Source organism: Pholis gunnellus (genome assembly GCF_910591455.1).
Source record: "Pholis gunnellus genome assembly, chromosome: 4".
NCBI lineage: Eukaryota > Metazoa > Chordata > Actinopteri > Perciformes > Pholidae > Pholis > Pholis gunnellus.
In genome coordinates, this window is record NC_136530.1 from 28816683 (window position 1) to 28829289 (window position 12607).

Sequence of the window (12607 nt, forward strand, 5' to 3'; positions counted from 1 at the left end):
TACCAACACCCACTAACATCTGGCTTTTGTCCTCAGTGGTAAACATTACAATCAGCATTCATCCCCGGGACAAATCCCTCTGCAGTAGTCATAGTATTTATCGGCTCCAGCTCCGATTTGCAGTGATAGAAACATGACAGATGGGTGGACACACTAAATTACGCCACAACTTCTTGCTCATTGTCATCTCATCTCTCTCAAAGCAGCGCCTGGACATTATAAATGATTGCCACTGAGTTTAAAAAGAGATTAAATAAGTAACGGGTAATATTTTTACAGGCCTCCATGCTGCTTTCTATTGTTTACAAACCCTGTTTTGTGACACGTTTGCGACATTGAATGCAGCACACCCAAAAAAACAAACTCATCTACTGGCACTGAGGAAGGATTCTATTGTCTATTTTTAATTGGATTTCTCGTGTTTAAAAAACATTACATTAACGCAGTCATTATGGTGGAAAAGGAGCATAACAGTACACTGCTAGGCTGTATCATGTAGGACAAAACACATACAAATAATTGTTGCAGATAGATTGCGATTGGCTGCAAAAAAAACCTGTTAGTACTTGTGGCAGGAGGAAAGATGTATGTATGAATCCTGCATTGTGTGAAGTTTACTGTCTGCTTAAAGAATATCTGACTCTCTTTTGTTGCGGTCTAAGATCTTTATCCAACAGCGCAGTCAGGCAAAGCTGTTTTGAATGCCATAACTGACGTGGGCATCACCCTAAATTTCAGGTGTCGGGATGCGACGTAGCAGAACTGTAAACACCAGTGGGTCGTGATGGAGAGTATTGGCGGAGTCAGCGAACGTTGAGGAGTGTGTTTTCCTCAGTGTCAGCGTATTCTACGCAGAAAACCTTATGAGGAACGGCCTCCATGTCCCCTTGCTAAAAGACTAGACTTAAGGATGCGACACACAATCAGCCATTTACACTGGCAGAGCATTTTGCAGTTTAATGTGCTTGTTTTTGTAGGTTACTTTTTCTTCACAGAAAATAATGGAAGCTCTTAATCACAACACATCCAACGCTGTTTGAGAACTACAGTCAATCATCCCCTCCAGACGTCCTTGAACACGCAGGACTCTGTAGACACGTCTCACTCGACCACCACTGAGGATGTCTGGATACCAGAAATGTAGTAATCAATACCAAAAACAAAGAAATTCCACAAATCCTGATACCCAATTCGATGGGTACAATGGTGCAATACAAAAAAACAAATACCATGTACTTCAACATGCATTGCACAGTTTTTAAGGATTACATTTGAACACATCATGATACTACATCATACAACCAATTGTATGTTATCCTACGCTGTTGTTCACAATGCAGCTTTATCACGGACATTTTCTATCGTCCCCAGGACACCGTTAGTCTCGAACTTGAGTACCGTCACACTTTTTGGGACGACTTGGTACCGAAGTATCGGGTTCTTGTGACATCCCTAACATGTTGGCCTGATCTCTGACAACAAAGAGAAGGCCAAGAGGGAGTGACTCACCTGGAGACCCACTGCCAGTTTTATTGCATAATATTACATCATTGGATTATAATTATTGATGCATTAATGCATCTGTCACTTTAATGTTGCAGCTGGTAAGGGTGGGGCTCATTTTAATTTATGGATATATATTTTACATACTGCTGTGTTGCCTTTGCATATTCCCCTGGGGACCAATAAAGCATTATTATCTAGATATTTTTAGTCAACACCAAAGTGATGGACCAAGCAACATTGCCATCCCAAGAGCAACAACACCAGTGTGGCTAAAAACTGATGACCAGTGGCAACGGATTCTGCATATGCTGTACTGCCGTTTATTAATTCAGAAAACACGCCAGTCAAGTCATCAGTCTATTCAGTGTTCTGAAGCGCTACTTAAATCCTTTTATTCCTCTAATCGTGTGTTTAAGCTGTGGGGAAATCCATCTTTTCTGCAAACAGCAGATGAATAGCATCCCCCCTTCATACTAACAGTGAAGGAACCCACACAACCCTGAGCTCCATCACTCATCCGTGCACACAGTCACTCACTCACTCCTACAAACACACACACTCATTAGTCAGATGTGAGGTCAGGCATGCAGCCATCATTCATTTAACAGAAAATGGCTGAGAGACAGAGATGGAGAGGGGAGGGGGGAAAAGACAAATGGGAGGACAGGATTTAGTGGAACATGAACAACCACAACTGGAAGAGCACCCGTGGGAGCACACACACACACACACGGAGCTGAGAGTGGCACTGCCTGGCTTTTGTCAGTTCAACATACAGACGTTATAATGAGAGCCAGACCCGGAATGTGTGTGTGTGTGTGTGTGTGTGTGTGTGTGGGGGGGGGGGGGGGGGGGGGGGGGGGGATTATGACACAGATGTGGTTAGGTGTGACGGGAAAAAAGCAACGGACTAGTCTTGCGTAGCACTACGTCAGCACTGTCAGGTTTATGGGTCTAGCAGTATGTGAGATAAGCCGTGGACAGAGAGACGCATGCACACACGACCGAATGCATTATCTTCGCCAGGCGTAATTAGCTTAAATGGCTACATGGTAACAGTGCTAACGCTGCTCCACCACGCACGCACGCACGCACGCACGCACGCACGCACGCACGCACGCACGCACGCACGCACACACACACACACACACGCACAGAACTGCAGCTGCACCAAACACGCACGCACTCCTGTCTCTCTGACCTTGACTGACGTCTCATTCACACAGCCAGAGGAATCAGAGGGGAGACCAGTCACTCATTCAGACCTGGACTCTGTCATTTCATCATGTTATGGCAGACGTGTCCTCGTAAATCTTCATGTTCTAGCTGCGATATCAATCTCACAACCCCTCATCAGAATTAAGAAACAGCAAAGTGATGAGCGTAAAAACAAGATAAAATGTGTCCGTGTTCCTTCCTCACGGATTGGGATGTGGGTAATTCCTGGTTGCTAGGTTGTGTTTACAACCTCTGCATTCCAGCAGTCCGGCTCAGAGACCACAGAGAAAAGACAATCACTGGGGAGAATAGAATCATTTACAAGCTTCTGTGATGTTTGATCATATATAGATTGATGATGATGATGATGATGATGATGATGATGATGATGATGATGATGATGATGATGATGATGATGATGATGATGATGATGATGATGATGATGATGATGATGATGATGATGATGATGATGATGATGATGATGATGATGACATGAATAGACCCCTGATTGGCTGTGACAGAAGGAGCCCTACTCCCTCTTCTCTGACCAATGGCGTTGAAATAAACGGCCGCTGCTCCTGATTGGTGCTGGCAGAAACCTAAAAAAAAACTAACAAAACATGAATTCAAACTTTTTACAAATCGGCATCACTACGTAGTTATTTCGGAGTCCCTTTTTGTCCATTTATTGCAGTTAAATCACAGCAAAATCTGTTTATTTTGTGTTCATACAGCTGGAGTAAACAGCCGAGTGCGTCTTGCTAGATACAATGAATACAGCTCGATAAAATCCACGGAGCTCCTCCGGACTATGTTATGAACCCAGACAAGAATGTTGATATACTTCTCCATCCTGGTAATCAGCTTGTTTGGATGTGTTTCCGTTTACAAACACTACCTTCCACCATTTATAAAAGACTGCATCATCTGCATAGAAAACATATAATGAACGTCGCTTATATAAAATCGAAACACTATTACCACTCCAACACAAAGGGCCGAACAGAGATGCTTGCGATAGCCCTTGGCCTGTGTTCTTTGACCAGATAGTGGCGCCAGAGATAAAGTCTCGGGGTCATAAAGATCAATAAGTTCATCACACTGGGTATACGGTTGTGCCAGGCAAATTTGATAATCCTTTGAATAAAGTTGACAATTTGTCTTCAGGGTGGTGCTCTGACCCTCAACGAATCCACATCAGTTCCAACTTCAACCTGGCTGGCAGTGAGGTTGGGCGATATGACTGTATGTCTCATGAGGAGAGGAGATTTACACTCTTCTGTCTGTTGTTGCCATCCCTGTAGCATCATTTAGGCCGCTACCGTCAATGTCACAATCCAATGAGATGGACTATTTTACAACACTGGATTAACAGCATCAATGTGATGAAGCACCTGTCTATCAGATATTATGCATATCTGGTTATATTACCTATAAATCAACAGAATTTCCAGAAAATTAATGATGCTTTTATCCCTACTACCCACCACCAAACTGGTCGTCAAGATATGTTTGATCTGAAAGAGCTGCTGATATAGAACGGACATCCATCCAAAATCAAATGAATAATTTACCACCTCGGAGTGGTACAAATTGAGTACTTTCTGCTACAAAATTCAACATTACATCAGGTGCAGAAGGCGAAACATGTAACAGCAATGAACATCCCACTGCTAAGACATTAATAAGCCCCTCTGAGAAAAAACAATGCAAGAGCAGTAGTCAATTGACAGGGGGGGGAAATAAAGAAGACTGGGACTGATTCAAATAGAGAGAGGGGGGGGGGGGGGAAGAAAGAAAGAATTCTGTATATCGGCCGCCCTTTCCCGAATCCGGCTGTGCGGTTAGACAGTGATATATGAGGCTAGAATAAATTAGGGCAATCCCCTGCATGACAAGATGCATGACAAGAGAAGAGTACGGAACGGGAAAAGAAAGGGAGAGAAAAACAAAAGAGGGGGATTTGGAGGGAGGACGTGGGGGAGATGAATGCTCTCCGTGTCTGCTGGCTCGTTGATGGGGATGGGGGTTTTCCGCGGCCGTGTCTGTGGTAGCGCTGACCTGCAGCCGCATCGCTGGTTCACACTAACCGCCTGAATAGGAAGGATGGATGGGAAAACGGGAAAGTCAGAGCCGTCAGCCCTGCTGCACTCCACAGGAAGTACAGGATGGCCGCTGACCTCGGTCTGACTCTCACACACACACACAAGTATTTCACACATCTAAACCCACAATGACACACAGGAAGATGACCCACACAAACACCCAATCATGGCTAGAAAAGCACACCCAAACTACCACATGTATTTCTTTACAGATAGTCAGTACACACACACACACACAGATTTCTTTTTGCTCCTTTCCACAGAAACTGAGCCCTGACTCACTGCTGCTTTCAGACAGTTTCCAGTTAAGTTTTGAACCATTTGTATTAACATGACAATGTGAGCTTTAAAGAGACAGTTCACCCCAAAATCAAAGCTACATACTTTTCCTCTTACCTATAGTGCTATTTATCAGTCTAGATAGTTTTGGTGTGAGATGTTTAGTTTTGGAGATTTGGCCGTAATATTTGAATTTGAATACTAATGAGTTTTCAGTGCCTTACCTTAGAAATATAAGGATATTTATATTTTTTGCTTAAAAAAAAGTTGTTTCTTTTCAGCCAAACTTCCACTTTTAAATGTCTTCACACTAGCAGCTTAAGACAAACTTGGCTAAATAAAATCACTTAGATTGAGCCCTTCATATCTACACAGGGAGCCGGTGCTCCTCCAGTGTTTCTACAGTAGCCCAGAGCAGACAAACCAAACACTGGCTCTAGAGCAGGGGTCCCTGCACTGTATCTGGACATGGACCTATAACCGGATACATAATAGAGAATTATTACATTTTAACGGAGCACTTTTATTTTAACCGGCACAGCTTTTCTAGCCTTTACGGCACTCGTTCAGCGGGCCAAGAAACACACCGACCAATCACATGTGTTGTTAATCGTATCCTGTGATGCTGCTCAGCCAATCAAATATGTGTATTCTGATAAGCGTTGTAACTCCAGTGAGTGAGTGAGTGAGTGAGTGAGTGAGTGAGTGAGTGAGAGAGAGAGAGAGAGACACACACGGTCAGAAAACACCTGTTCGGCTGGTCAGCTCTTTGTCATGCATTCATTCAGAATAAAATAAAAGCATAAAACTGATTCCAGTCCACCAGATGACCTTTTATTTCTCCAGACAGCAAAAGCATGCTTAATATTCATCCACTGTCACACGCTCACACTGGTTAGCTGCCCTGCACGACCACAGGCTCCTTCTGTTAAACTGCAGAGCATCTCGGCATAGGAAGTAGAGTCCCGGGGTCTCATAGCCTACGTCCCATAGCTGACGTCCCATAGCTGACGTCCCATAGCTGACGTCCCATAGCTGACGTCCCATAGCTGACGTCCCATAGCTGACGTCCCATAGCTGACGTCCCATAGCTGACGTCCCATAGCAAACAGACGTACTTCCTGAGCGGAGGCAGCCGGCTAACACATTGGTGTGGAGATATCACACTTTTCTACCAGGACAGACACATGGAGACACGAGATGCAGATTAGTCCGACTATTGATGGCACTCTGTAGAACATGTTTTAAACTGCATCCAAAACTATTTTAGCACGTTTCTCTTCTACTAAATATTAAAATCCGTACAAGATGGTTTTATAAGAATGTGAACACCCACCATGGGTGTCTGCGGACGACACAACAGAGATGGGCCTCCTGTGGCGTGGTCAGAACTACCCGGAGCTGAACGCCGTTAAAGCTGTGGAGAGGACAGCGGACTGCTGTGGAAGCCTTTGGATTTCTGGGATTTAGGCCCAGCGGAGGACGCACTTCCTGTTGATCCGGCACTACACCGCGATAATAGTTCGGTCTGTTGTCTGCTCATCCATTATGGTGTGGTTTGGATCCGCCCAACAAACAGGACAGGACCAGACTACAACGGACAGTCAGGACTGCAGAGAGAATCATTGGGGCCAACCAGCCTGTGTATCTGAGATTTTATTGTTAAATATACTATTTTTTGTAACACGTACATATCACTTCACATGTGAATCTTAGCAGCTGTGCAGTATATACTGAATAGACTGTACACTGACAGGTGTATACATATAATGTAGATATCCACCTCGGTCTGGAATCATGCTGTGATGAAAACACATATCCAGATATCACGATACACAATTACGTCGTCCAAATTGATAACAATAATACTGACTCAAAATAATCAGAAAATCGGAATTGATAACAACTGTGCTTACAGGAAGACCACAGTGTAATTAAATCAAACTATGGTCTCAATCTGATTACTCTGAATTTGTGTAGATATAGTCAGTGTACAGCTGGAAGTATTTATTCATTTTCTCTGTATAATTACATTTAAAACTGTTATGTCTATTGTACACTAAAGTTCTTACAAAATTGAGAAAATACTTTTCATGTATCAAGTGATCAATTCCACACAGGGGTTTAAGCTTTACCATGTTTATCTTTTGAATTACCAGAAAATATGCGATGTGGTTATAGTTATGGAGATATGAAATGACCTATGACGAGACAGAATAGTTTGTATATGTCGTCCAGCCCTAACTAGGTCTGTATGTAAAGCCACCTGTTACATTTAGCATTACATATTACAGCATATTTGTACTGCTGCATTATTGTTGACAATTTACAGACACCGTAATTATGAATCATATTATGTTGTTCCTCGTGTTGTCTATAGATATACTTTTTTATATGCATATTTATCTTCTTTCTTTCCTCATGTTCAGAGTTTGTTGTCCTTGTGGTTTGCTGAATTTCTATTTCTGTGTATGTACAAAGACTAGTTCCTGGTTTGTTATTGACATGCAATGTTGGACTTAAAAAGCAAAACAGGGTCATTCAAATCCAAAGGGTTTCAGTCAGAGGAATCCAAACCAGCATCATCACCAAAGAGGAGGAGCCGTAAGCCAGCCTATCTACAGACACACTGTCCATTGATCGGCCTGCTGCTGATACCCTGAAGCCCAGTCAACAATACTGATCACTGCAACCCGCCCCCCCACAGCACAGATGCTGATTGATTGTTCTTCGTGTGAACCACGGTCCGTCAACACGTCGACGGATCGCTGCAGTGACGTGCTTCTAAAGGCCTGCAGTCAGCTGAAGAAGAATCCATTTGGATGTTCCTTTTCTCTTTGGCTAAACTGGTGGTTGATTTATTAAAGATCTGTGTGATCATCTCACCGTTTGTTGGACCAAACAATCGACACATTTATTATATATCTCAAAGAGATGAAGACGGAAACATTCGTCAGTGGTTTCACCAAACCACTCCGTACCTAAATCACAGTTATGTGTCACTGAAATATCTAAAGTGTAGTAATCAGGTCAACGTTCAGTCTAATCCATCTCCTCACTCAGTCCTCTTCAGGCTCCATTATGGTTCACACATCAGCAGGACTCTTAAACAACCCCCACCCAACAGCAGGGGATTACTGCTGGAGCTGTCCCCTGTGTGTGTGTGTGGTGTGTGGTGTGTGGGTGTGCGCTGACCGTTGAAGACAGCCTGTCCCTTTGCCAGCTCCTGGTCCACTTTGATGACGTATTCCTCCTGAGTGAAGCCCCTCGTGCACGGCAACGACCCCAGCTCTCTTGACAATGGGCGCTCGGCCTCTCCGCCCAGAGCAACAAGCTGGAGGAGAGAGAGAATAAAGAAAATATTCCAATATTTGAATGCATATAAGTTTGTGTCGCGATGCCCTCGCGACATCGTGATTCTGATATTTTTGTTGACTTTTTAATGATTTTGACTCTTTCTCCTGACAGCCATGAGGTGTTTTTTTCCCCATCAACCTCATTCAAAACTTGAAAAATGTAAAGACACTAATACAACAAATGTTTTCTTCTGTAAATCAAGCAGAGGGCTGAATATCATTGTGGGTAAACAGAAAAAGGACAGAAGCAATCAGCACAGACTGCATTAGGCAGCCACATGGTTTTTGTGGCATTTGTTGTGCAAACTTTGCAACAGTGAAGCAGAAGAAGTGTTGTGCGTCAAAGGAAACAAAAATCCTGTTGAGCGGTCCGAACCAGGAGAGCGTTATTAATCACAATGAGGAGCAGCACACAACTGGGTCAATTCATTTTGATGATAATTAGAGTCTAGACGTTTGTCTCTCTCGTTGTTCGAGCCCAGGTCCTCCCATCACACACACACACAACTCAAAGGCATCTGTTGCAGTTTGTTAATGCGTGTTGTTGCATGGGGGGGTGCTCTTTAGTGATTAAAGTAATGAAGCAACGAGGGGGTGGTGTGATTTGCTTCCACTTAACCTAAAAACTTTAAACCCTCACATCCTCGCTGCCCATCCTGACATGTTTGAGGGAGGGGGGGGGGGGGCATGTCTGGCTTTCATCTCTTCCCCTATTAGCAGAAGGAATGGGGAGAAAAACACTTAGTACGGCTCTGGTCGGATGCTGTGCTTCTGCGTGACACTGCACAGGCTTCAGCGGGGAAATTTAGAGGGCAGGCAGTGAAGTGAAGAGGGAGAGAACCCAGAGGTCATGCCAGGGCACACAAATAGGACTTTAAAAAGGACTGCTGAGCTTGAAAGTATTTGAAAATATCCTCACCATAAGAGCCACTTAGTAGCTTAGTAGTGCTAAGGAGTAATTAAACAATGAACTGATAAAATAATAACGGGATAATTAAGATATAAAATTGCTACTTTTTGGGATTTTATATCATTTAAAATGCACTCCTTAGTTTGGCAGATGTGCATTTAGGACTACTTTCTGATATTTCATAGGCATAGATCATTTATCAGATTTTTGAGGATGTAATTAGCAGATCAGCTGAAAACAAACATTCCTGTTTCAGCCTTGTTTTTGTCTGATAAAGAAAATCAAAGCATACTGTATAGTGCATTCGTTATACACTTTTATAATTAACTAGAAAATGCATTTCCTGCTGAAAATGCGTTGGAATGCTGAAAGCTGAAATGAACTGCTGAAACATTGCTGAAAATAGAAATCCAATTAAAAAGAAATTGCAAAAAGCTTAATAATTCAAAAAGTTTAAAGATTACAAATATGATAAGTCATATCACCCCTCTCCTGAAAGAGCTGAACATTTTAATATTTGAATGGTTTCTGTGGCTTAAAAAATATCATTAGCTGAAAGTATGAGGAAGTTGAAGGAAGTTGAAGAAGTTTAAGAGGATTTGAAAATGTTCTCCATAGAGATCCCATTGAAAAAAGATTGCAAAAAGCTAAATAATTCAAAGTTTAAAGCTTACAAATATGAAAAGTCATATCACTCCTCTCCTGAAAGAGCTGAACATTTTAATATTTGAATGGTTTCTGTGGCTTAAAAAATGTCAGCAGTAGTGATATTTGCTGTAGTAGTAGAAGTTGTAGTAGAAGTATTATAAGTAGTAGAAGTATTAGTAGCATTAGAATAAGTGTGTGTGTGGGGGGGGGGTCCTCTAAAAGTATCCAAGACCTGAATGACTGAATGAGAGACACAGAGAGAGTTAGAGAGAGAAGTGTATGTGCGCGTGTGTCTGTGAGCCTGTGTGTTTATCAACATTGCTGATTACCTTAATCACAAACACCTGTGTGCCAGCAGCCTGTTCTGCTGCGCAATACACACCCATTATAAAGGCAGAAAAGGACTGAAAATATTATAAAAGTTAAAATGGGACAGTTCAAAAAGTTAAAAAGATATCAAAAAGCTGAATTATGCGGCAATAGATCAGGGTTTTTTCAACATTTTAAAGTTGAGATGGTGTCTGTAGCTGAAAGAATGAGGAGGTTGAAGGATTTGAAAGTTGAAGAAGTTTAAGAGGATTTGAAAATATTCTCCATAGAGATCCCATTCAAAAAAAATTGGGAAAAGCTTAATAATTCAAAAAGTTTAAAGATTAGAAATATTAAAAGTAATAGCACCCCTCTGATGAAAGAGCAGAACATTTTAATATTCTAACGGTTTCTGTGGCTTAAAAAATGTCAGCAGTAGTGATATTTGTTGTAGTAGTAGTAGTAGAAGTTGTAGGACAAATATAAGTAGAGTAGCATTAGAATAAGTGTGTGTGTGGGGGGGTCCTCTAAAAGTATCCAAGACCTGAATGACTGAATGAGAGACACAGAGAGATAGAGGGAGAGAGAAGTGTATGTGCGCGCGTGTCTGTGAGCCTGTGTGTTTATCAACATTGCTGAGTACCTTAATCACGAACACCTGTGTGCCAGCAGCCTGTTCTGCTGCGCGATACACACCGAAAAAATCATAAAAGTTAAAATGGGACAGCTCAAAAAGTATAAAAGATATCAAAAAACTGAATTATGCGGCAATAGATCAGGGTTTTTTCAACATTTTAAAGTTGAAATGGTGTCTGTAGCTGAAAGTATGAGGAAGTTGACGGATTTGAAAGTTGAAGTATTTGAAGGATTTGAAAATATTCTCCATAGAAACCCATTCAAAAAAAAGTTGCAAAAAGTTTAATATTTCATAAAGTTTAACAACTTGAAATATAAAAAGTCATAGCATAAATGTCCTTAAAAAGCTGAACATTTTGATAGTTGAACGGTTTCTGTCGCTTAAAAAACGAAGAAGAAGCATTTCAACGAAGTGTACGGAAGAAATAGTTGAATAAAGAAAACTTGCTTAAAAGCATTCCAACAATAAAGAGAAACAGGATAACAATACTTGGAATGCTTAACAGCATTCCAACAATAATATAAGGAAGAATAAAGAACAGGATAACAATAGTTGGAATGCTTAGCAGCATTCCAACAATAAGAACGAAGGATAACAATAGTTGGAATGCTTAAAAGCATTCCAACAATGATGGAGGTGCTCTGATTTATGGCCTGTATTGCTTCGGCCGGTGGTTTTGACTTCTGAACCAAAGATGTGTTTCATGTCAACAAAAGTGTGATCAACATTTCAGAGTTTCCACCGCTCACACTTGTTTTTGTTTTAAAAAAGTAATTCTCAATTACGTTTAGGCAAGAGAACTATTTGGTTCGGTTTAGTCAGTGGTTTCACACGAGACATGAACAGTGGTCTTTTGGGTGACAGTCCCATGCGACGAGGATCTCCTGCTCTCCAGAGCGATCTCCACCATAAGCTGTTGATGTCAAGACACGTACTGTTGGATCGACCACACAGTATTTCCACCCACAGTAAATATGAGACAAGGCCTTTCCACCGTGTATTATGTGTGGACACAATGATAACAGAGTTTCAACATCCGGCCTGACCTCTTCTTTCGAGGCCGGGCTCCCACCAACACACTCTGGGAAGAGAATAAACGTGTTGTCATGTGCACGATAACCGGAGAATCATGTCATGAACTCTCACCTGGTTCAGCTGATAGAGCAGAACACAGTGGAATGTAAACCCTGAGAGAACAGTTTGTACACTGAATATCGCTTGAGAATACGTTAAGTTCCACCAACAAATCATCACACAGGCTGCCCATTGAGCCGAGAGGATGGAGTTCAATGATGTGTAAGCTCATGACACCGACACACACAATGACCTCGTGTACTATAATTAGGACTGTCTCTGAGGACTATTTGACTTATCTATTCCTGTTTTTGCTTCCTTGTGTTCTAGTAGAGAGGAGGAAGTCATGATTTTACATATAAGGTAAAAGAACTATTGTGTTTGCAATAAAATAAAATCCCTTGAAATATCTTTCATTTTCACCTGAAAACTTTTCAGACTTTAATGTAAACCACAGTTATGATTTTCTATTTAATTAAATATTAAATTGTATTAAATAATCCCCAAAACTGCTCAGAGGTCAAATTAGAATATTCTAGCCATTTCATGTAATTGAAATTCCTAT

The 12607-nt window shown here is 41.7% G+C and overlaps 1 protein-coding gene across 1 annotated transcript in view; it reads right to left on the bottom strand.

The window, feature by feature from the left end:
- The window catches only part of LOC306695238 (cadherin-2-like), a gene marked incomplete at both ends in the record, with an annotated part of 83081 nt that extends 73962 nt beyond the window's left edge, over positions 1-9119 (bottom strand). The window contains 2 exons of the mRNA XM_079158434.1: positions 8304-8442; positions 9105-9119. Of these exons, the coding sequence (XP_079014560.1) occupies positions 8304-8442; positions 9105-9119 (154 nt within the window). The remainder of the gene's footprint in view (positions 1-8303; positions 8443-9104) is intronic.
- Between the last annotated feature and the right edge of the window lie 3488 nt (positions 9120-12607).